General features: G+C 50.3%; 1 protein-coding gene across 1 annotated transcript in view; it reads left to right on the forward strand.

The window, feature by feature from the left end:
* ACOT7 (acyl-CoA thioesterase 7) overlaps positions 1–26,154 on the forward strand; it is a 90,660-nt gene that overhangs the window by 40,521 nt on the left and 23,985 nt on the right. The window contains exons 6-7 of the mRNA XM_060141605.1: positions 1,382–1,468; positions 16,768–16,884. Of these exons, the coding sequence (XP_059997588.1) occupies positions 1,382–1,468; positions 16,768–16,884 (204 nt within the window). The remainder of the gene's footprint in view (positions 1–1,381; positions 1,469–16,767; positions 16,885–26,154) is intronic.

The following is a 26,154-nucleotide window of genomic DNA, read 5'->3' on the forward strand; positions in this document are numbered from 1 at the left end:
CCAGTTTTTCCCACTTCGTGACCCCTTCAGGCAACCACACAGTCTGAGATCCCACGTGGAGAAGCATCAGAAAAAGTCTCGGAGGCAACTGTCGGCACTTAAGAGACCCAGGCCCCGACCTCAGGGTTGGCGCCCCTTCTGGCTCCTGAGCAGCGTTACTTCCTGCACAGACTTTTCTGCCCACCGCCGGAGACAGGAAGGACCCTTCTTCACCTGCAGGCTGTCCCAGCCGTTCGGGGGCCGGCAGGCTGGCTTCCTCGGCAGCTTGGGCTTGCTGGGGCAGGAAGGGGCTACCCTTTCTGGGTGCTAGCTGTCCGGGCAGGAAACAAACGGGCGTCATCCCTCCCGGGAGGCTTGGGAAGGTGGAAGCAGGCACAGCAGTGGGGTCTGCTCAGAAGACCCCCCGTTGGAAGAGTCTGTCGAGGGATAGTATCGGTTTCTGGAGATGGGGCTTTATTTCATCTTTTTTTTTTTTTTTTTTTTTGCGGTACGCGGGCCTCTCACTGCTGTGGCCTCTCCCGTTGCGGAGCACAGGTCCCGGATGCGCAGGCTCAGCGGCCATGGCTCACGGGCCCAGCCGCTTGGCAGCATGTGGGATCCTCCCGGACCGGGGCACGAACCCGTGTCCCCTGCATCGGCAGGCGGACTCTCAACCACTGCGCCACCAGGGAAGCCCTCATCTTTTTTTTGAAGTGCAGCCTCTTACAGATATTTCAGCAGCAGCAGTGCCGCGTGGGTGAGGGATGCCCCCAGAGACTTGGTGCTCTGGGAAGATGAACGGGGGACACTGGAGGAAAGGCCAGCACACCTTTCGGTGCAGTGTCTCCGGGGCCGGGTCGGGACTGAGGGCTGGCAGGAGTCCCAGGGTGAGGTCTAGGGATGCACGTCTGTGGCGTCTCTGTCCAGTTCCGTGTCTCCACCTACCGTTGTGTTTAATGAAGTCGAAATTTAAACTTTTGAGAAGTTGCATAATAAATTGCTAAAATATTGTCAGTGCCTGTTCACAAACTTGAGAATGAAAGTCAGGTGGGTGACTGTCTCCTAAGCGAGGGTCATACCAACCCTGGGGGCTTATAGGCAGGAGGTGTTCAGTTGCTGCTCGGGAGTCAGGGCAGGGCCTCGCTGGGGACACTGGTGTCCCCAGGGAGTAGTGTCATGACCCACTAGCAGAGTGGCTAATTAATCCTCGAAAGCCTTCCCCCCTCACGGACTGGAGCGTTTTGAGACCACGGTTTTCCTTAGAGAAATCCCACCTAAGGTGATGACAGCGGGAAGCCTTCAGTGACCCTGCGAACATCAGGGCGCTGTCGCCACTGTTGGGCCCTTTGGCCGTGGGAATCGATTGGTCCCGTGGCCTAATCTCTCTCCTTTGTGATTCCAGAGCCGAACACGGTCAGCTACAGCCAGTCCAGCTTGATCCACCTGGTGGGGCCTTCCGACTGCACCCTGCACGGCTTTGTGCACGGAGGTAAGGACCAGTGACTCTTGCTGTCCCCTTCCTGCTCCTGGTTCCTTGTTAATTCCCCCCAGGAGGCCATGCTGCCATCTGACCCAGTTTAGGCTCTTGTGTTTAATGAAGTGTACATTTAAACTTTTAAGAGGTTGCATAATAAATTGCTGAAATCCTGTCGGCGCCTGTTTTCAAAATTGGGAATGAAAGTCAGATGGGTGACAGTTCTAAGGGAGGGTCACACGCAGCCCTGGGAGCTCATGGCCACGAGATGTTTAGTGGCGGCCCGTGGGTCAGGGCAGGGCCCTTTGGGGGACAGTGAAGTCACCAGGGAGTGACAGTGTGACCCGCTAAGAAAGAGGGCTTAATTCAGCATGTTTTTGCCTCTGGCGTTTGCATGTGTTTCTTCCTTTAATCAGATTCCACCTCAGAAAATACAGGCCTTGAAGTTCCCAGCTTGGGAACCACGGCTGGAACACAAGAGGACTTAGCTCCAGGCTCCAGAGGGACACTTTTTACTTTAACAGTGTGTAATTATTTTTTTGTGTGATTTAGGGAAAATATAAGTAGCACATCAAACCCGTAATTTAATGGAGATTATCATCTCAGATGAGGTCAAAGTAAACTTTAAAAAACAAGTCGTTTTAAAGAAAAACATAAGGGGAAATGTTCTTAAGTGGTTTAGACGTTAGCAGAAGTTGTGTGGGTGGTGGAGTCCGGGCACCGCTCCTCTGGGGGCACCGAGCAATTCATCGTCCCCCAGGCATGACTGGAACTTGCACGTGCCGTTCGTCTGCACTCTTCATTTCCAGTGGCCTGGAATGCCAAGTTCTCCTTGCTTCTCCACTCTTGAAAATTCCTGTTGATCCTTCAAAACCCAGTTCCAGTGGTACCACTCTGTGCAGGATTACACTGATACTTCTACCAGGGGATGCCTCAGGAGCAGGGCTCAGTCTTATTCTTTGTGTTGGCTCCAGGGTTTCACACAGAGCCAGAGAGGTGCTTTGCAGAAGCTTCTTCCGTGAACAAGAGGCACAGGTCAGACTTGGGTTGAAAAGCTTGTGATGAGGGGCCCTGGACGTGTCAGAATCAGAGAATGGGCCCTGATCTGAGATTTTTTTTTTCTTTGCCGTATGCGGGCCTCCCACTGCTGTGGCTTCTCCCGTTGCGGAGCACAGGCTCCGGATGCGCAGGCTCAGCGGCCATGGCTCACGGGCCCAGCCGCTCCGCGGCACGTGGGATCTTCCCGGACCAGGGCACGAACCCGCGTCCCCTGCATCGGCAGGCGGACTCTCAACCACTGTGCCACCAGGGAAGCCCCTGAGATATATTTTTCAAGTTTGTTTCTTTTTTTAACTAATCCTCTTCTGTGTATTTCTTTTTCAATTTCATGATTATTTTCCTCTTTCAACTAAACTCTGCTCGCGACGCCCTTAGACATGATTAACTTAGTCCTACCTAAGGGAAGCTCTACTTTACAACAAAGGGTGCTTTCCAGCCCCGTGAATGTTGTGACAATCAGGGTATCTTTCTTCTCTGAGAGCAGCCGTGGCCTTACCAGCCTTCTTGTTCTTTGCCAGCCCTTGTCAGCCAAAGGCCGGGCTTCTGTAACTGCTAAGAACTGTCTTTGAGCCTCATAGAGCTCCGCTCTACCTGAAATTTGTGAAACTCTATGCTAGAAATTTTGCTTATTTCATCCAGATGTTGGAAGTTCACTAAATGTGGCATTTCCATCATCACTGTCTCCTTGGCAAAAAGTTTATACTCTTCAGTCCGATCTTTCCTCACATGCTGAGAGGCATCCGTGAAATGCAGGAAGCGAGGGAACTGTTGGAATCCCCTAGAAACCTACAGCACATCGTGCTCATTTACGGAGGCTGTGCGGCTGCATTTAAAACAAGCACGTTTTTTAACGCGTGTTAAAGAAGCGTCTACAATGGCTTTACAATGTTTAGTGCCTATTTTAGTAGGGGTTTTGTGCTCATGATTTGAAAACCATGCCTAATAATCTTACCAAACCTAATCACTTCTTATAGTGCCTCATAACTCACCAGGCGTGAAGGAACAAAATAAATACCGGACTGGAAACACTGAGTCCTGTGATTTTATTGTATTTTCCTATAGAGAGAATACTGTCGGCAGGAATGGTGTCTAAGTCATTTGAATGAAAGTCTCCTGTAAACTGTAAATCAGTAGATGCCAATCGCAGGAGGAAACGGTGAACTGAGATGGGTGCTAATTTGGCTTTTATTCAGTAATTCTGCACTGTGTATGGGTCTTTGAAAACCTCCTCCCTGTCCTGTTTTCTGTGATTTTCACACATGGGATAGTCTTCGTCTTCAGGACTGGCTCCTACCCTGCGACTTAAAAAACACACACACAACACAGATCTTGGCAACGCTGAACTGGTGAGAGATGTAGTAGGAAGGGTTGGAAATCACAGATGGAATCCAGGACTCCTGTCAGACGCTGGGTCTTCCCTCCTTTCCTGGCTGCAGGGACAGAGCCTCCGATAATTCATCGAGGGGATAGAAAAGACGCAGGGAGTGAGCAGAGGGCCCTCGTTTTGCTGTGTGGGAAGGCAGGCTGGCTGCTTCTCCGTGGTTCTGAATTTCAGGGCCTCTGTGCAGAAGCGCTGGCCGGGCTTTTGGCTTCTGCCTTCTGAGTCCTGCATGAATCAATGTGCAGTCCTCTCTTTCTCCTCTTGGTAGTTCTGGGATCTCAGCCCAGAAAAGGCCATTTCTCCTCCGCTCTCCCCTCCCCCGTGGTCGGCTGAAAGGGGTGACCCAGCAGCTATCTGCGGGGCTCTTTAGGTTCTTGCCACAGTCACTCACCCAGACACCCATCCTTGATAAAAACACTAGGAGTAGGAATTGATTTTACTTCCCAAACATGATAAAAGCCCTAGAGTGAGCATCTTACTCAGAGGGGAGCCCAGAGGATCGTCCCCTGAGGTTAGGAGTAAGGCAAGGGACCCTAGTTAACGTTGTTTTGGAGATTTTAGCCACTGCAGTAAAACAGGAGGAAAAAAATAAAGGCACAGGAAGTGGCAGAAAAGAAGTAAAGCTATCTGGCTTTGCAGATGGCGCAGTAACATACCTGGCGAACCCAAGAGATTCAGTGATAAAAGTAACTCAAAGAATTAAAAATTCAGTAAGGTAGCAGCATATAAAATGAATAATAATAAAAAAGGCTTGCCTGAAATAGAAAAACTTCTTTTCATTGTTTTTGTTTGCAGGTCTGTTTGTTTTCTAAGGTGTGTTTTGTGTCAGTGAATTTTAACTCGGATCATGAAACATGACTTTTTCATAATTTGATGAAAAGGGGGCGTTGGTTTTGTGTCTGCGCCTTTGATTCATCTTCTTGAAGATGGCGTTCCCTTCTCCCGTGTTGGTTCCTGAGATGTCCTTTGCTCTGATTTCTTTCCTGGGGGACTCTCCTCGCCCGGCCCTCTGTCGGCTGTTTCCGCGTGGGTTTCCCAGCCCGAGAGGGGGTGTTGCTGCCACAACTGGCCGGATGTGAAAGGAAGCGTGCTCCCCAAAGCCGGGACCACTGTGCTTTGCCAAGACCCATCTGGCCGTGAGGGCCAGATCAGAGGGGAGACCCCAGTGATGGGGGCGCCCCAGCTCTGCCCGTGGTGTGCGTGGCTCTTAGCCGTGGGCCCCTGCTGCCTCGCGGCTCACGGCTCCCTGCGCTCAGCCTGTGCCTTTCTTCCCCTCAACGCGCCTCTTGCTCTCCTGTCTCGGTGTCTTTGTTCACCCTGTTCTTCCCACCTGGCGCCGTCCGCCTGCCCATCCCAAATCCCACGCCCTCCTGGTGCCCCCTGAGCCCCTCCCTCCCAGGCAGCTGCACGCCCTTCACCCCGCTCCACGCCACGGCCTCTCTCGTCCTGCCCCCCGTGCTGGTTGTGGTTTTCTCAGGCGCTCGTCTCCTGGACGTCCCCCTGTCCCTTGCCTGTCTCCCGTGGTGCTCTGCAGAGAAGGAGCTCGGTGAACGGCCATTGAGTGAATGAAAGAAATCTTTTGGAAAGACGGTTTGAGGTGACGCTGCCCGGTGGCCATGTCCCGAGCCATTGGCAGCTTTTCTCTGTTAGAATCACGGGCCGTAAATCCAGCTGGGCATGTGGCTCCCATGTCCTCAGACTGAGCTTCTGGGTTGGGCCCACTCATAGGACAGGCTCTGCCCTGTGCTTCACAGTGCCCTGTGGTGCCCACGCTCCTGCAGGGGACGCGTGTCTGCCTGACCCACTCTCCCCACCCCCAGCACCGCGCTTTCTGCGCGGCACCCTGGGGTGTCTGCACTCCATCCCTCCCGTCCCCCGAGTCCAGTCCCTCTCAGGGTCCTCCCTGGAGCCTGCTGCAACCCGTGCCTCCTGTCAAAGTCATTTCTGACCCAAAGCCGGTGGACGGGTCTGGCCCTCACAGTTCAGCCGGCTCCCCTCCACCCTGCCACCTCCTTCCCAAGGCCCAGGATCGCCCTTCCCTGCTCTCCTCCGCCCGCTGCCACCCCTTCAGTCCCTGTGCCGTTACGCCTTCCTTCCTGTCCTGCCCGGCATCGGGTACCCGGGGCCCCATCCTCGCCCCTGCACTCCCCCCCGCCCACCCCGGGACTCCTGTGTCTCACACCAGCCTAGGCCGGCGGCTCCTGACTCTAGCTGCTTCTTCGGGACGGGCCTCTCCGACTTGATGTCCGGCACGGAGCTCCACTGCTCCCCCTGTGGTGGCGGCCAGGCCACCCTTCTGCTTGTCGAGCCAGAATGCCTGCGGTCCTCCGGGACTCAGTCTCACTCCAAGGCTCTGCCTCATCTGTCAGCCAGTCCTTCGGGCTCTACGTTCAAAACGTCAGAACCTGAGTTCTCGCCACCTCCACCATCGCCTCCGGGACATGCGCCTTACCGTGGAAATGGCCTCACACCTGGTCCGAGTTCCGTGACCAGGAGCAGCCCAGCAGCCTCCCTGGTCCACTCAGAGCCAAAGGCAGGTCAAGCCGGGCCTGCTCGGCCCCCTCGCTGGCTCCCGTCTGACTCCAAGCAGAAGCCCAGCCTTCCGCTCGTGCCGCTTCTCCGCTCCCGAGGCCTCCAGGACCCGTCTCGCCACACGCCTCCCGCCCCACCATGTCAGCTGCTGGGCTCTGCTCCTCGAGTTCCTGGGATGTGGTGGCGGGAGGGCACCTCCACCTGCGGGCCCTCCGCCTGCTCGTCCCTCTGCCGGGGTTGTGGTCCCCAAACAGCTGCGCAGATCCCTCTCTCTGTCTTCTGGTCTCTGGAGAAAAGGAGAGGGCTTTCCTGACCACCCCCTGTAAAACGGCCCCCACCCCGGCCTGCTTGCTCCCCAGGCCTGGACGGATCCCTTCCCTGCGGTGTAGACGGGCCACGTGCTGAGTGAAGGGACCAAAGAGAGTGAAGATGAGAGAGAGAAGACGGTCCCTGAGTGAGCAGAGGGGCCCCAGAACTGACGGGGGCAACAGCAGGTCAGCCCCCCAGAGGACACGTGAGGACAGCCCCTGACTCGGTGAGCATCTGGCAGCCGCTGCCATGTGCCAGCCCCGTGGGGGGCTCGGGGACGCAGTCACTGCGCCGCCTGAGACGTCCAGAGACAGAAGCGCTCCTGCAGCACGTCTGCACACGAGCGCCCAGCCGCCAAGGGGACACACACGGCTGCCCGAGGGGGACCTCGCGGGACCTGAAGGAAGAGGGGGAGGCAGAAACGGCAGCCCCGGCCTGGCAGGGGGCACGCGGGCCGAGAGGAGCCCCCGCCAAGCGAAGGAGGTCTGGGAGGCGAGGCGAGGCGTGCGACCCCTGCACAGACGCTCGTGTCTGCTCGGGTTTCGTGGGGCAGTTATGAAAAAGCGGTCCTCTGCACCTGGAGGAGGAACCGATTTCACAGAAAAATGCAGAAGGAGGCACAGATGCTCCTCTCCAGCTCTGTGACCTCGTTTTGTTGGAGCCTCTGCTGCGTGCTAGAGTGGGTGTCCAACCTGTGGCCAGGGACGAAGCAAGGAGGCCCGGAAGCCGTGTTTCCTCCTTTCGAGGAGATTCTGGTCTCATGGGGTCAAGAGGTGAGGGCGTGAAGGCCAGTGTGGACCCCCGTTTCTTCATCGCGAGGCTGAGTTGTGTTAGGCGATGGCCCCCGTTCCTTCCAGTTCTCACTTTCCAAGAATCCTTGTTTCTGAAAGTACTGTTCTCTGCCGCGAAGGCTCCAGAGAGCAGCTTCCTGTCCATCTGGATGGAAGGGCGGGAGCTGGGGTCTGGTTACAGCCCTGAAGCCCCAGGCGCTATGAGCTGCCCGTGAGCTTGCTTGCTGCCTCCCCGCCCAAAGGGCCTGCTGACACCCATCCCGGAACTGGTTTCCTCCTGCCCGCACTGGTCCCCTGAGCAGCTGGGGACGTGTGAGGCTCCTGGCCCCTCTGCTTCCTGAGCTGCAAAGCATCTCACCTGAGAAACCCAGCCGGCTCTACAGCCTGCGCACGTCCTTCCCTACGAACGGACCGGTGCTTGGGGTTGTGGTGCCCCGTTAGTCAGCTTTTGCTTCCCCTTTGGTTGCGATCACTAGGGGCACACACGGCAGACGTCCCCTAACGGTGTCTTTCCTGCTCAGCGTCAGGAGCGTGAATTCTTCTGTGTTAGCCTCACCCCTGCCTGCGGCCTGGACTCCTGGGAGGAAACTGACGCCCTCCAGAGTGGTTGTGGGCCATCAAAGGCGTGACCTTGCCTTGTGTGGACTCCGGCGAGGCCACCACGTCCCACTGGGAGGGGCTCGTGCGTAACCACTGCCACCTTTCCCTGCTCTCCATGGCATTTGGGGCAGGAACACGTGTGCCCTACTTCCCCTGTTGCCTGTTCAAAACAGGGAAGGCATTGATTCTCAAACAGCAGTAAGCAAACTTAATTGTGACCTTCTGCAGTTCCCTGATACAGAAGTAAGACGTGGCCTCGTGGCCGGGCAGCCCCCACCCCCACCCCACCCCGGCTCCCTGGGCCTGCGCTGCCCCGGGGCCAGGGGGGAGCCGCATCCAGCTGTGCCTGAGGCCTCCGCCAGATCCCACCTTTGACATTTGTCATTAGAAACCAATCATCCTCACTCACTGTGCATTAATTTCCAAAAACAACCTTTATTAGCTACCTTAATTAATACTCCTCTGCCCTTGGTCCCGGTTCCCAGAGACCTGCAAGTACATTTGGAACCTGAAGGGGGAGAAGCCAGACAAGTCTCGGGAGGCTGTCGCTCAACCGGCTCTTAGGATAACTCCCCCTGTAATTTCCAACCGGTGGGCTAGTTAAAATAAGATGAACTTACTATCGTTTTCTTAATATAGGAGGCCGGCACCCACACCCCTTCAGCTGGGACTAAATATAGAAATGGGGGCATCACGAATCGCCCCCCGCAGCGCAGTCGGTGGCGCGGGGCTCTGAGCTGCCAACGGCTGCTTTGGGTTTGCAGCAGGCGCGCTACAGTCAGCCAGGCAGGCCCGGGAAAAGAAAACTCAGCCTCTATTTTTAAGCCGGTACTTTAAAAACAAAAACAAAAGCAAACCTGTAAGCAGTTAAGCGTTAGATTCCAAAATGTCTCCGGTACCCGATGTTTATCTGTATGTTAGTGGCCAAGCAAGTCTTACTTTTTTCCTTCCCATAATTCCTGAAATGAACGCAGTATCCCAGGGCAACAAATCCTACAGTTTTGTTGTCATCTTTTAAATGGCGAATCTCGGGTAATAAGAGCAGCTCACGACAGACTAATTTGCCAAAGTTCTTTTCCCATCGTCAGCGGCACCTATTGTATCTAAATAGGAATGAATTGATGAGGTTTTTCAGTGGGAACCTGGAAAGAGGCTTCTTTTTTTTTTTTTTTTTTTTTTGGCGTTACGCGGGCCTCTCGCTGTTGTGGCCTCTCCCGTTGCGGAGCACAGGCTCCGGACGCGCAGGCTCAGCGGCCGTGGCTCACGGGCCCAGCCGCTCCGCGGCACGTGGGATCTTCCCGGACCGGGGCACGAACCCGTGTCCCCTGCATCAGCAGGCGGACTCTCAACCACTGCGCCACCAGGGAAGCCCGAGGCATTTTTGAGAAAACTCGGATACTTGATATTTTTAATTAAAGCGTAAAAAAGTGAAGGGGAGAAGGTGACTTCCAGTGTCAAAGAGGGCTGGTGGCTCCCTCTGGCAGGACAGAGGGCCCGGCTGGGCAAAGTAAGAGGAAGGGCAGTTACAAACCAGGCAGCTGGGTTTCTGGTTGTTTCTGTTTTTAAACAAAATTTATTTTTCTCAGTGGACACATTGCTTGTAATGTCTTGTGTCTACCATCATAGATAAGGGTATTTTGTGATAACAGTCTTTCTTTACAAATGTCATAACGGGATGAGATTATGTGGATTTTATCGTGTTTTCTGCAAGGGCCATTTTCTCTTAGCAACAGAGAACAAGAACGTCTCAGCCCAGACCCATGCAGCGATGGGTCCAGGGTTGTTCCTCACCGGGAAGAGGGAAGAGGGCTCGTAATCAACATTTTATTATACAGGCAGACCTTGTTTTATTGCGCTTCACTTTATTGCGCTTCACAGATTTTTTTTTTAACAAATTGAAGGCTTGTGGCAACTCTCCATTGAGCAACTCTGTCCAGCACCCGTTTTCCAACAGTATTTGCTCCCTTCACGTCTCCGTGTCACATTTTGGTAATTCTTGGAATATTTCAAATTTTTTCATTATTCTTGTATTTGTTATGGTGACCCAAGATCAGTGACTTTGGTTGCAACAGTTGCTGTTGCAAAAAGATTACAACTCACTGAAAGCCCAGATGATGGTGAGCATTTTTTAGCAATAAATTCTTTTTTATTTAAGGTATGTACATTGCTTTTTTAGACATAATGCTATTGCACACTTAATAGACTACAGTGTAGTAGAAACATAACTTTTTTTTTTTTTTTTTTTTTTTCGGTACGCGGGCCTCGCACCGCCGCGGCCTCTCCCGTCGCGGAGCACAGGCTCCGGACGTGCAGGCCCAGCGGCCACGGCCCACGGGCCCAGCCGCTCCGCGGCACGCGGGATCCTCCCGGACCGGGGCACAAACCCGCGTTCCCTGCATCGGCAGGCGGACTCCCAACCACTGCGCCACCAGGGAAGCCCAAAACATAACTTTTATATGCACTGGGAAACCAAAAAATTCGTTTGACCAACTCTATTTCTAAATTCCCTGTATTGCAGGGGTCTGGAACCGAGCTCGCAATGTCTCTGAGGTGCCTGTAATCTCGGTTTTAAGAGATCAGTTCCTTTCCCTCTAAGTAGCCGCCAGAGTCCACTTTGCACACAGGACCCCAGAGGGCCCGGTTATGCTTCACGCTTCTCCGTCGCGTTTGTGAGAACAGACTCAGGGCCGCCGGGAGCCGCGGGCACAGATTTCTGCTTCCAGCGCTGACCCCGTGCTACCCGCACACAAAGCGGGGGTCCGGGAGCCCCGCCTGTAGAAGGCCAAACACTTGAGTTCTGCACAAGTCTGTTTTTCCCCCAGAAAGTTTTTCCGTGTAGTGAGCCCTAAAATCTACCTTGCTGTCACTTCCCACTGACCCCACCGTGGTCCCCGGGAGGTAGAGATAACGGAGGTGGGCGCAGATGGTCCAGGTGGGACCCGTCTGGAGCTCCTCTCCTTGTGGAGCAGACCTCCTGTCTCTCAGTGCTGGGATTCCTCCTCAGCCTTGTCACCAGCTGCCCGTATATCACTGTCCCAGTACCTGGGATCAGCCCCGATTTGGGCTATCATTTGATAGTAGACTCGTGTGGTGGGGTCATGTCTGCCTCCTGACCCGGGCCCTGGGAGGCCAGGGCCTCAGTCCAGGAGCCATCTCTGTAACCACTTGTTTCCTGTGGGTCTCAGCCAATCGCAGTTCTCTCCCTGGTCTCCCAGCTCAGATTTGTTGCTGGCTCTTGGGGTCGGCAGGGGGCTGTCTCTTCACGTGTGAGATGAATAGTGATTTTGTCATCAGACACGTCCCCTAGCAGCTCACCTGGCTTTTCCTGGCCTCACCTGGACTAACTGATTGTTACCCAAGTTTGGGCCCTGTGACTCGCTATTGGAGCTGCTTCCTGGGGTCGATTCAGCGTTCCTTTGGTCCCCGATTCACTTACTCACTTGCAGCCATTTCTGAGCGCTGTGTGTCAGGTTCTGAATTGGTCAGGACACGGGGACCGTAAGGCGTGTCCCAGCTTCCGTGTCACGTGATGTGATGGTCTGGGGGCACCACACCGGGGTGACGGGGCAGCAGGAGCTCAGCCAGCTGCTCGCGTTCCCCCGCCCCGCCCCATGTGCCCTGGGCTCAGAGCCCATCCTGGCTAGCACATGCTTTGGATCCTGCAGTATATTTAGTAACAGTGAAGTCCCTCGTGGAACCTCTACCTGCATTTTAAAATTTTTTATTTTTGGCTGCGTTGGGTCTTGGTTGCGGTGCGCGGGCTTCTCATCGCGGTGGCTTCTCTTGTTGCGGAGCACAGGCTGTAGGCGCGCGGGCTCTAGAGCACAGGCTCAGCAGTTGTGGCGCGTGGGCTCAGTAGTTGTGGCACACGGGCTTAGTTGCTCCACGGCATGTGGGATCTTCCTGGACCAGCGATCGAACCTGGGTCCTCTGCGTTGCCAGGCGGATCCTTAACCACTGCGCCACCAGGGAAGTCCCTGCATTTTGGATAAATGGGGCAGAATGCTGGTTGAAGGAGCTGATTATTACTTGTTCCATTTAGTCTTCCATTCTTAGCTTCTGCTTTTCAGGACCTACAAATAAGGGATTAATTGTAGGTACCTTCTGTGTTCTAAACATTAATCCCAATATGAATTCTTTCTTTCCAAACTCCAAGCCACCCCTCCCCGATAACACCACCCGGTGACTTGGGAGCTCTGGATCCGGGACCCCCACCCTGCACACACGGATGTCGCTGCCACCGCCACCTCTCAGCAGGAACTTGAGCTGTCTTCTCCACAGTCCTGTCTTAGTCTCAGTACCTCGGGATCTGGGTCGAGAGTCGGCGTGGCCTCTGGTGCCCTGTGGTCAGGAGCTGGTCCCCACCTCTGCCCGAGGGCGTGAGCCAGCGTGAGCCATGGATACGTGCCTCTCTGTGCCTCTGCTTCCTGCTTTGTAAAACGGAGACAATAAGGGCCCCTCCCCCTCCGAGGCTGCTGTCCAGGGAGGGCCAGCACTCATTCGTTTGTTCGTTCATTCATTTGTTCTTACACTCGGTATGTGCTAAGAGCCTACCATGGGGCCGGCCCCAGGGGGCATCAGTGAACAAGGACAGTGTCCTTCCAGCCCGAGGGGCTCTGAGCCACGTGCTGGAGCATTGCCTGCGCCTGGACCTCCGTAAACGCCCGCTGTTTTTCGTCTAGTTCTCTGCTCCCACCACCATCCTGCACCAGACTCCAGTGTCGCCTGTCTTTGTTTTTCTCTCGAAAAAAATCTCTGGCTATCTCTGTCTCATCTGTTCCCAGAAGGACCCTGATGTGGCTGAGTTCGCTGGTGTCTCCATCGAAAAACAGGACAGCCGCACGTAGTACACATTCCATAAATTTCTAACATCCTCTGGTTAAAATGCCCGCAAACCCCACTCCCCCGTGACACACGCATACAGTTTTACCAGAATCCCCTCTGTCTCTTCATCCTTCTTGCATTCAACTGTTTCAAGACTCTGGATCGGCCTTTGCTTAACGTCATAAATTATCGTCTTTGCAGCTGTGTTTCATGGCAAATGCAGCCGACCCCAGACCCTGAATGAGCTTTGCTGGTCACTTATCGCACTTGGAGTAAGTCTACGGGAAACACCTTCTGAATTCAAGCCTCCAGCTCACACCGAGTCCTTTCGAGAGTGGGACCACTTGTCCAGCTGCTCTAACGACGTGAATTTTATGAGGCAGGTCAGCCTAGGAGCACTCAGTCTGGGCTCTCTCACTCCCTCTAGGAAACAAACACACGCACGTGCACACACACACGCAGGCGCAAACACGCACACTGACCCACGGCCTCATCCGCAGGTGGTGTGTGTCGCCCTTGCCCAGCGTGTTTCCTGGTGTTCTGAGACATTTCCCTCATCTTTCTCTTTCTGTTGACATTTACCCTCTAGACCACAGCTCTCTACCCAAAGCCCCGAATTAAGCCAGGGTGGAGGTCAGCGGCGCTCACGAGCCCCTGAGTCTCTGAGCTGCGGCCGCTCAGCTCCTGTTCGCTCTGCACGGTCACCTGCGTGTCCCTGCTGCCACCTCTTTTAATTTGCAGATGCAGAGCCCAAAGCTCGGATGATGATCTGCCCGCTCAGGGTCCCCAGCCAGGCGGGGGCAGGGGGCGCTCAGGCCCAGGCCCTCCCAGCTCTGAACCACCATGCGGGAGGGACAGTGCCCTCGCCCGCCAGGTGACCTGTATGCTGGCCTGTATTTTCACCTCTTTGGAGCCCCAGGCCGGTGAGGGACTTGGCTGCTAAGCCAGCACTTGCCCCGCCTTCATCAAGGCCCCTCCCTCACCGTGGGTAGAAAGGCCAGGGAGGACTCGTGCTGGGCTTAGGCAGGGCTTCCCGGGTCCATTTCCAATATGACTTAACCCCCCAGAGGCTCCTCGCAAAGCCAGGTGTTACCCCTTGTCTCAGACCTTGAGCGCCAAGCTGCTCGAAGCCCGGAGCCGCCCTGCCCTGCCAGCCGCCCAGGGTTAACACCTGGCACCGGTGGTTCTGTTTTCTGCCGAAGAGCCTTTCCCCAGCCTCTCATTTGCACTCTCTTTAGAATCGGACCTTGTGTGACTTTGAGCCTCCGCTGACGCAGTATCTTTGAAAACGCTTTGAGAGCGGCAGGTGCCCGCTAACTCTGCCCCGTTGTCTCCATGCTTCATCGTCATCATCAGGATCTTGCAGGAGAAAAGTCGTGGTAATAGAAGCATAATTTTAAAATCAACAACCCTAATGTTTTTTTTAAAAAAACTTTTTTATTATGGACGTGCTCAAATACACACAAAGGTAGAGAGAAGAGTATACCAACCCCCCAGGTATGCCTCTCCCAGACAGAGGGCCCCTCCCTGTCTCCCACGTTCCTTATAACTAGTGTCTTCTGCTGTAGTATCTGTACGAGGCCTCTGGTCCATTACATATGGGGCTTCTGTCCTGTTTTTAGTTTATTGTATTTTGTTTCCCCTTCACAATAAAGAGAGTTTTAATTAATCACCAATGTTTAAAAATTGGTAGATTCCTCATAAACTTGTAGGTTCCAGGCTTCTCTTAAAATATCGTTAGTCTGGTCGTGCTGGGCCCTTGTTCCTGGGGCTGAGGGACAGTAGGAGGGGCCGAGCAGCAGCTGTCCTGTAGAAGGGTCCCCGCCAGCTCTCCTCGCCGTCAGCTGTCCGGTGTCACCTGCCTGGCCCTGCAGGCACTGAAGTTCACGAGCCCCACCTGAAACATGACTCCCCGGGAGCCAGGGTTTTATGAGTCTGCCTCTCTCTGCGTTTTTAGAAATCATTCTGTATCCTTGGGTGAATGTACATAACTTTTTGTTGTTGTTGTTTGTTTTTGGCTGTGTTGGGTCTTCGTTGCTGCGCGCAGGCTTTCTCTAGTTGTGGCGAGTGGGGGCTACTCTTCGTTGCGGTGCGCGGGCTTCTCATTGCGGTGGCTTTTCTTGTTGCGGAGCACGGGCTCTAGGCGCGCTGGCTTCCATAGTTGTGGCTCACGGGCTCTAGAGCGCAGGCTCAGTAGTTGTGGCTCACGAGCTTAGTTGCTCCGCGGCACGTGGGATCTTCCCGGAACAGGGCTCGAACCCGTGTCCCCTGCATTGGCAGGCGGGCTCTTAACCACTGCGCCACCAGGGAAGTCCCCATAAATTTTAAGATTTCTGATAGTTGTCAGGTAGATCAATATCATTTTGCTGCTTTTATAGGTCAAAACGGTTGAATATTGGCCATTTCATGTAGTTTGACCTAATAAAAGATATGGTTTAAGGTTTTAAATATGAGATAAGAAGAATATTGTGTTGCCCTTGGTGGGGCAGGAACGGGGGGTGGGGGGTTAGCAGCAGGTGTGCCGTCCTGATCCCGTCAATTAAGGGGGCGCAAGCAGAAGAAAACGTCTACGGCCTGAGGTTTTAGACACCTTGGCCCGACAGCGCTCTTTCAGTCAGCCCACTTGTCTAGTTTTGTTTGCTTTCTTATATAACAGCTTTATTGAGATGTAATTCACATGCCGTACAGCTCACCCATTACAAGTCATTGATTTTTAGTCTGTTCAGAGTTACACAACCGTCACCACAATCAATTTCAGAACATTTTCATCACCCCGAAGAGAAGCCTCATAACCACACTGGCAGCCGTTCCCCACTTCTCCCACATCCCCTGTCCCTAGGCAGCCACTTGTCTACTTTCTGTACCTATGGACTTGCCTATTCTGGAGATTTCATATAAGTGGAATCCTCCAAGATGTGGTCTTTTGTGTCTGGCTTCTTTTGTTTTTGTTTTGTTTGCGGTATGCGGGCCTCTCACTGCTGTGGCCTCTCCCGTTGCGGAGCACAGGCTCTGGACGCGTAGGCTCAGCGGCCATGGCTCACGGGCCCAGCCTCTCCGCGGCGTGTGGGATCTTCCCGGACCGGGGCACGAACCCGTGTCCCCTGCATCGGCAGGCGGACTCGCAACCACTGCGCCACCAGGGAAGCCCTGTGTCTGGCTTCTTTTACTCAGCGTAATGTTAAGGTTCATCCATTTTGCAGCCTATATCAGTGCTTTGTTTCTTTTTACTGCTAAATAATATTCCATTGTATGGCTATGCCACATTTTCCTTGTGCATTTTTTGGCTGGTGCACATTTGGGTTGCTTCCATCCTGGGGCTATTATGAGTAATGCTCTCATGGGATCAAAAACTCGTGTATAAGTCTTTGCGTGAACGCCTGTTTATATTTCTCTCCGGTGCACACCTAGGAGTGGAGTTGCTGAGTCACATGGCAGCTCTGTGTTTAGCCTTTCAAGATCCTCCCAACTGTTTTCAAAGCGGCTGCACCATTTCCATCCCCAGCAGCCGTGTAGAGGGTTCCGATTTCTCCACCTTCTCACCGGCGCTTGGCATCTGGCTTTCTGATTGCGGCCATCCTGGTGGAGAGTGTGACAAAGCTTTCCTGGCAGGATAGGATGCCTGTAGAGGTTAGGAGAATGGTCGTCACTTTGTCAGTGGCCTAGAACCTCAGCCACAGTCATCTTCCAAAGCTCTCAAGGAAGCCAGGTTTGCGGCCCTGCGGGTGGGAATGGGGGCATTGTTTCCCATAACTTGTTTCCAGGACAGGCAATAGGCTCCCCTTCCCCATGTCTAACCTGCCGCCTGCCCTTCTCTGCAGGGGTCACCATGAAGCTCATGGACGAGGTGGCCGGGATCGTGGCCGCGCGTCACTGCAAGACCAACATCGTCACGGCTTCCGTGGACGCCATTAACTTTTACGACAAGATCCGAAAAGGTAAGAGAACTCCGCCAACAAAGAGGGGCGCTGCCTTGGCTGCTTGGGTCCCATGTACAGTTTGCTTTGGTTCACCCTGCCTGTCCCGGGCCCTGGCCTCTGCCCATCTGCCAGGACACAGGAGCCAGAGCCTCGAGTCTGCCTTTGGTGATGCATCTGTGAAGTTACGGTTTGCTGGTTTGACTTTTCAGTCTGGTACATTCTGTAACTCAGTTGCGATTGGGGCCTTTATCCTGCTGAAGAGCCACATAAACTCGTCCTCTTAAACTGCCCCAGGCACGGAGCCCTGCGAAACCCGACGCACACAGTTGCTGCGACCACTGCCACCAGATCCCGTGGCGGCACGTAACCTCTCTGGGGGGGCACGGGTCACCCGTGCCGTACGCAGTGGCGGGGGCAGAGCAGGGAAGCCTCCGGCCCTCTCCTCGGCCAGCCTGCCTGCACCATCCAGGGCAGCGCTGGTGTTGGTGGTTTTCCCGACACTGAGGTCTAGTCCCAGCCCCGCCCAGAAACAAGACGGTTCCCGTGCTTGTTTCACATTAATGCTCATCTGAAGAGGTACAGTGACTGTCCCCTCCTGGCACGTGGTGACTTCTGTCTGTCGTGTCTTCTGAGATGAGGCCATGTGGCCCCAGAAAGCAGCCCTTCACCGTGGGGTCGGGGGTGTCCGGGCTGCGAGAGCCTGACTGGTTCTGAAGGAGCCTCACCAGGAAGGCAGCCGTTGGAAAAGCTGAGTCAGACCCGTCCCCAGGCCGTGGGGGGGACAGAGGAGAAGGAAGGGAGGCTGCCTCCTTGCCACCAGCCTCGAGGGGCACCGCTGAGTGGAGCAGTGCTGGGTCCAGAGCCACAGAGACCTCATCCGGGCTCTGAGGCCCCGGCCTGGTCCCAGCCCGGCTGCGCGCTCTCTCCTGCAGACACGCCTGTCAGTTGAATGCCTGAGTGCTGGGGACAGGCGTCCTGAGATTGGAAGGGTGAAGGGGTGCCTCCTCTTCCTGGCCTAACTAAGAGCACGCCAGTCTGACCCACACTGGATTTGGGGTGCTTTTAGGGGAAGGGTGGTCTGCAGTGCTGCTTTGTAGAATCCCTTCCCAGCTAGTAGGCGATTGCCTCAGACACAGAGCACAGTGTCATTTTAGGATTTGCCCAGAACAAGTGGATCTTGTCTGTCTTGGCTGGTTCCCCCCGGGCCTTGGTGCCGTGTGTGGTGGTGGTGGTGTGGACGTTTGGAAAAGGAAGGCTCCTGTCGTGTCACGATTCCTGGCCTCTCCTTTTCTGGAACTGCTCCCTGGGTAAATTACTGTGATCACAGCTCCACTGTTAAACATGACTTCAAAACCCACTGTGCAAAATGCACTTACGTTCCACAGAGCTCACTTGTTCAGGGTCTCCCAGGTGCCCTTTGAGCACCGCCAGCTAAGAAGCAAAGTGGGCCTTCCTCGAGAGCCCGCCAGACTTCTCAAGGTCAGCCCTGTTGGCGAAGGTGCTTTACAGTTGAGGGAAGCTCCCAAACAATGAAAGTTGACCTTGCTTCGTTAGAAAAAAGGAGCCGATGAAAGAGCCCTCACCCCCGACACTTCACCCTCAGTCCCTCGTGTGACCAGAATTACCTTTCAAAGAGGTCAAGGAGGGGCCGCGTTGGTTCGTTTTGAGCGGAGACAATGAACCCTGGATGGAGGAGAGCACTTTTTCTAGGGGTATGTTGAGGGGGCTGGCGGAGGTCAGGGCTACGTGGGTGCAGAGAGGACTTTGTTTCTAAAATGTTACTCGTATTCCAAAGCACAGAAAGGGACCTCCATTTTCACCAGCTGTACTTTCTGGCAGAACATTCCACCATGGATGGAGTGAGAGTGCAGGGCGGGCTGTGGGCTCACTGGCTACCGCCTATGGCGCTGAGCCCTCCTCAGGCCCCCCATGCACCTCGTGCCGTCACAGCCTTGGCCTCGGGCCTGTGTGGCCCCGGGCCCCAGAGCTGGGCCTCCTGGCCTGGGGAGCCCCCCAGGGAGCAGAGAGATTGCTTCCATTTTCTCAGGTCACGTCTTGTTTTGTGTGTAGAGGAATTTGGGCCAAACTGAAATAACAGTTATGGAGTCCCCTGGGGCCGGTGCAAGAAATGTTTAACAAAGACCTAGAAGAATTAAAGAACAAGCAAACAGAGACGAACAATACAATAACTGAAATGAAAACTACACTAGAAGGAATCAATAGCAGAATAACTGAGGCAGAAGAACGGATAAGTGACCTGGAAGACAGAATGGTGGAATTCACTGCTGCAGAACAGACTAAAGAAAAAAGAATGAAAAGAAATGAAGACAGCCTGAGAGACCTCTGGGACAACATTAAACGCAACAACATTCGCATATATTGTAGGGGTCCCAGAAGGAGAAGAGAGAGGGAAAGGACCAGAGAAAATACTTGAAGGGATTATAGTCGAAAACTTCCCTAACATGGGAAAGGAAATAGCCACCCAAGTCCAGGAAGCGCAGCGAGTCCCATACAGGATAAACCCAAGGAGAAACATGCCGAGACACATAGTAATCAAATTGGCAAAAATTAAAGACAAAGAAAAATTATTGAAAGCAGCAAGGGGAAAATGACAAATAACATACAAGGGAACTCCCATAAGGTTAACAGCTGACTTCTCAGCAGAAACTCTACAAGCCATAAGGGAGTGGCATGATATACTTAAAGTGATGAAAGGAAAGAACCTAAAACCAAGATTACTCTACCTGGCAAGGATCTCATTCAGATTCAATGGAGAAATCAAAAGCTTTACAGACAAGCAAAAGCTAAGAGAATTCAGCACCACCAAACCAGCTCTACAACAAATGCTAAAGAAACTTCTCTTAGTGGGAAACACAAGAGAAGAAAAGGACCTACAAAAACAAACCTAAAACAATTAAGAAAATGGTCATAGGAACATACATATCAATAATTACCTTAAACGTGAATGGATTAAATGCTCCAACCAAAAGACACAGGCTTGCTGAATGGATACAAAAACAAGACCCATATATATGCTGTCTACAAGAGACCTACTTCAGACATAGGGACACACACAGCCTGAAAGTGAGGGGATGGAAAAAGATATTCCATAAAAATGGAAATCAAAAGAAAGCTGGACTAGCTATACTCATATCAGGTAAAATAGACTTTAAAATAAAGAATGTTACAAGAGACAAGGAAGGACACTACATAATGATCAAGGGATCAATCCAAGAAGAAGATATAACAATTATAAATATATATGCACCCAACATAGGAGCACCTCAATACATAAGGCAACTGCTAACATCTATAAAAGAGAAAATTGAAAGTAACACAATAATAGTGGGGGACTTTAACACCTTACTTACACCAATGGACAGATCATTCAAAATGAAAATAAATAAGAAACACAAGCTTTAAATGACACAATAGACGAGATAGATTTAATTGATATTTATAGGACATTCCATCCAAAAACAGCAGATTACACTTTCTTCTCAAGTGCGCATGGAACATTCTCCAGGATAGATCACATCGTGGGTCACAAATCAAGCCTCAGTAAATTTAAGACAATTGAAATCATATCAAGCATCTTTTCTGACCACAACGCTATGAGATTAGAAATGAATTACAGGGGAAAAAACGTAAAAAACACAAACACACGGAGGCTAAACAATACGTTACTAAATAACCAAGAGATCACTGAAGAAATCAAAGAGGAAATAAAAAAATACCTAGAGACAAATGACAATGAAAACACAATGATCCAAAAACTATGGGATGCAGCAAAAGCAGTTCTAAGAGGGAAGTTTATAGCTATACAAGCCTACCTCAAGAAACAAGAAAAATCTCAAGTAAACAATCTAACCTTACACCTAAGGGAACTAGAGAAAGAAGAACAAACAAAACCCAAAGTTAGCAGAAGGAAAGAAATCATAAAGATCAGAGCAGAAATAAATGAAATAGAAACAAAGAAAACAATAGCAAAGATCAGTGAAACTAAAAGCTGGTTCTTTGAGAAGATAAACAAAATTGATAAAGCTTTAGCCAGACTCATCAAGAAAAAGAGGGAGAGGACTCAAATCAATAAAATTAGAAATGAAAAAGGAGAAGTTACAACAGACACCGCAGAATTACAAAGCATCCTAAGAGACTACTACAAGCAACTCTATGCAAATAAATTGGACAACCTGGAAGAAATGGACAAATTCTTAGAAAGGTATAACCTTCCAAGACTGAACCAGGAAGAAACAGAAAATATGAATAGACCAATCACAAGTAATGAAATTGAAACTGTGATTAAAAATCTTCCAACAAGAGGCTTCCCTGGTGGCACAGTGGTTGAGAGTCCGCCTGCCGATGCAGGGGACACGGGTTCGTGCCCCGGTCTGGGAAGATCCCACATGCCGCAGAGCGGCTGGGCCTGTGAGCCATGGCCACTGAGCCTGTGCAACCGGAGCCTGTGGTTTGCAATGGGATAGGCCACAACAGTGAGAGGCCCGCATACCACACACACACACACACACAAAATCTTCCAACAAACAAAAGTCCAGGACCAGATGGCTTCACAGGTGAATTCTATGAAACATTTAGAGAAGAGCTAACACCCATCCTTCTCAAACTCTTCCAAAAAATTGCAGAGGAAGGAACACTCCCAAACTCATTCTATGAGGCCACCATCACCCTGATACTAAAACCAGACAAAGATACTACAAAAAAAGAAAATTACAGACCAATATCACTGATGAATATAGATGCAAAAATCCTCAACAAAATACTAGCAAACAGAATCCAACAACACATTAAAAGGATCATACACCACGATCAAGTGGGATTTATCCCAGGGATGCAAAGATTCTTCAATATATACAAATCAATCAATGTGAGACACCATATTAACAAATTGGAGAATAAAAACCATATGATCATCTCAGTAGATGCAGAAAAAGCTTTTGACAGAATTCAGCACCGTTTATGATAAAAGCTCTCCAGAAAGTGGGCATAGAGGGAACCTACCTCAATATAATAAAGGCCATATACAACAAACCCACAGCAAACATCATTCTCAATGGTGAAAAACTGAAAGCGTTTCCTCTAAGATCAGGAACGAGACAAGGATGTCCACCCTCACCACTATTATTTAGCATAGTTTTGGAAGTCCTAGCCATGACAATCAGAGAAGAAAAAGAAATAAAAGGAGTACAAATTGGAAAAGAAGAAGTAAAACTGTCACTGTTTACGGATGACATGATACTATACACAGAGAATCCTAAAAATGCCGCCAGAAAACTACTAGAGCTAATCAATGAATTTGGTAAAGTTGCAGGATACAAAATTAATGCACAGAAATCTCTTGCATTCCTATACACTAATGATGAAAAATCTGAAAGTGAAATCCAGAAAACACTCCTATTTACCATTGCAACAAAAAGAATAAAATATCTAGGAATAAACCTACCTAAGGAGACAAAAGACCTGTATGCAGAAAATTATAAGACACTGATGAAAGAAATTAAAGATGATACAAATAGATGGAGAGATATACTATGTTCTTGGATTGGAAGAATCAACATTGTGAAAATGACTGTACTACCCAAAGCAATCTACAGATTCAATGCAATCCCTATCAAACTACCACTGGCATTTTTCACAGAACTAGAACAAAAAATTTCACAATTTGTATGGAAACACAAAAGACCCCGAATAGCCAAAGCAATCTTGAGAATGAAAAATGGAGCTGGAGGAATCAGGGTCCCTGACTTCAGACTATACTACAAAGCTACAGTTATCAAGACAGTATGATACTGGCACAAAAACAGAAAGATAGATCAATGGAACAGGATAGAAAGCCCAGAGATAAACCCATGCACATATGGTCACCTTCTCTTTGATAAAGGAGGCAGGAATGTGCAGTGGAGAAAGGACAGCCTCTTCAGTAAGTGGTGCTGGGAAAACTGGACAGGTACATGTAAAAGTATGCGATTAGATCACTCCCTAACACCATACACAAAAATAAGCTCAAAATGGATTAAAGACCTAAATGTAAGGCCAGAAACTATCAAACTCTTAGAGGAAAACATAGGCAGAACACTCTATGACATAAATCACAGCAAGATCCTTTTTGACCCACCTCCTAGAGAAATGGAAATAAAACAAAAATAAACAAATGGGACCTAATGAAACTCCAAAGCTTTTGCACAGCAAAGGAAACCATAAACAAGACCAAAAGACAACCCTCAGAATGGGAGAAAATATTTGCAAGTGAAGCAACTGACAAGGGATTAATCTCCAAAATTTACAAGCAGCTCATGCAGCTCAATAACAAAAAAACAAACAACCCAATCCAAAAATGGGCAGAAGACCTAAATAGACATTTCTCCAAAGAAGATATACAGACTGCCAACAAACACATGAAAGAATGCTCAACATCATTAATCATTAGGGAAATGCAAATCAAAACTACAATGAGATATCATCTCACACCAGTCAGAATGGCCATCATCAAAAAATCTACAAACAATAAATGCTGGAGAGGGTGTGGAGAAAAGGGAACACTCCTGCACTGCTGGTGGGAATGTGAATTGGTACAGCCACTATGGAGAACAGTATGGAGGTTCCTTAAAAAACTACAAATAGAACTATCATATGACCCAGCAATCCCACTACTGGGCATATACCCTGAGAAAACCATAATTCAAAAAGAGTCATGTACCACAATGTTCATTGCAGCTCTATTTACAATAGCCCAGAGATGGAAACAACCTAAGTGCCCGTCATCGGATGAATGGATAAAGAAGATGTGGCACATATATACAATGGAATATTACTCAGCCAGAAAAAGAAACGAAATTGAGCTATTTGTAATGAGGTGGATAGAAGTAGAGTCTGTCATACCGAGTGAAGTAAGTCAGAAAGAGAAAGACAAATACCATATATATATGGAATTTAAGGGAAAAAAAATGTCATGAAGAACCTAGGGGTAAGACAGGATTAAAGACACAGACCTACTGGAGAACGGGCTTGAGGATATGGGGAGGGGGAAGGGTGAGCTGTGACAAAGTGAGAGAGAGGCATGGACATATATACACTACCAAACGTAAGGTAGATAGCTAGTGGGAAGCAGCCGCATAGCACAGGGATATCAGCTCGGTGCTTTGTGACCGCCTGGAGGGGTGGGATAGGGAGGGTGGGAGGGAGGGAGACGCAAGAGGGAAGAGATATGGGAACATATGTATATGTATAACTGATTCACTTTGTTATAAAGCAGAAACTAATACACCATTGTAAAGCAATTATTCCCCAATAAAGATGTTTAAAAAAGGAAAAGAAAGAAATTAAAGATGGTGCCGATAGATGGAGAGATATACCATGTTCTTGGATTGGAAGAATCAATATTGTGAAAATGACTATACTACCCAAAGCAATCTACAGATTCAATGCAATCCCTATCAAATTACCAACGGCATTTTTTACGGAACTAGAACAAATCATCTTAAAATTTGTATAGAGACACAAAAGACCCCGAATAGCCAAAGCAGTCTTGAAGGGAAAAAAGCAGAGCTGGAGGAATCAGACTCCCTGACATCAGACTATACTACAAAGCTACAGTAATCAAGGCAATATGGTACTGGCACAGAAACAGAAACATAGATCAATGGAACAGGATAGAAAGTCCAGAGATAAACCCACACACCTACGGTCAACTACTTTATGACAGAGGAGGCAAAGATATACAATGGAGAAAAGATAGTCTCTTCAATAAGTGGTGCTGGGAAAACTGAACAGCTACATGTATAAGAATGAAATTAGAACACTCCCTAACACCATACACAAAAATAAACTCGAAATGGATTCGAGACCAGACACTATCAAACTCTTAGAGGAAAACATAGGAAGAACACTCTTTGACATAAATCACAGCAAGATCTTTTTTGATCCACCTCCTAGAGTAATGGGAGTAAAAACAAAAATAAACAAATGGGACCTAATGAAACTTCAAAGCTTTTGCACAGCAAAGGAAACAATAAACAAGATGAAAAGACAACCCTCAGAATGGGAGAAAATATTTGCAAACGAATCAACGGACAAACAATTAATCTCCAAAATATATAAACAGCTCATGCCGCTCAATATTAAAGAAACAACCAACTCAATCCAAAAATGGGCAGAAAACCTAAATAGACATTTCTCCAAAGAAGACATACAGATGGCCAGGAAGCACATGAAAAGCTGCTCAACATCACTAATTATTAGAGAAATGCAAATCAAAACTACAATGAGGTATCCCCTCACACCAGTTAGAATGGGCATCATCAGAAAATCTACAAACAATAAATGCTGGAGAGGGTGTGGAGAAAAGGGAACCCTCTTGCACTGTTGGTGGGAATGTAAATTGATGCAGCCACTATGGAGAACAGTATGGAGATTCCTTAAAAAACTAAAAATAGAATTACCATATGATCTAGCAGTCCCACTACTGGGCATATACCCAGAGAAAACCATAATTCAAAAAGACACATGCACCCCAGTGTTCACTGCAGCACTATTTACAATAGCCAGGTCATGGAAGCAACCTAAATGCCCATCGACAGATGAATGGTTAAAGAAGATGTGGTACATATATACAATGGAATATTACTCAGCCATAAAAAGGAACGAAACTGAGTCATTTGTTGAGACGTGGATGGATCTAGAGACTGTCATACAGAGTGAAGTAAGTCAGAAAGAGAAAAACAAACATCGTATATTAATGCACATATGTGGAACCTAGTAAAATGGTACAAATAAACCAGTTTGCAGGGCAGAGGTTGAGACACAGATGTAGAGAACAAACGTATGGACACCAAGGGGGGAAACCACGGTGGGGTGGGGATGGTGGTGTGCTGAATTGGACGATTGGGATTGACATGTATACACTGATATGTATAAAACTGATGACTAATAAGAACCTGCAGGGGCTTCCCTGGTGGCGCAGTTGTTAAGAATCCACTTGCCAATGCAGGGGAAAAGGGTTCAAGCCCTGGTCTGGGAAGTTCCCACATGCCGCGGAGCAACGAAGCCCTTGCGCCACAACTACTGAGCCTGCACTCTAGAGCCCGCGAGCCACAGCTACGGATGCCCACGTGCCTAGAGCCCGTGCTCCGCAACAAGAGAAGCTACCGCAATGAGAAGCCCACGCACCACAATGAAGAGTACCCCCTGCTCACCACAACTAGAGAAAGCACGCACACAGCAAGGAAGACCCAACGCAGCCAAAAATAAATAAATAAAATAAATAAATAAAAT

Source organism: Lagenorhynchus albirostris, chromosome 2, assembly GCF_949774975.1.
Source record: "Lagenorhynchus albirostris chromosome 2, mLagAlb1.1, whole genome shotgun sequence".
Classification (NCBI taxonomy): Eukaryota; Metazoa; Chordata; class Mammalia; order Artiodactyla; family Delphinidae; genus Lagenorhynchus; species Lagenorhynchus albirostris.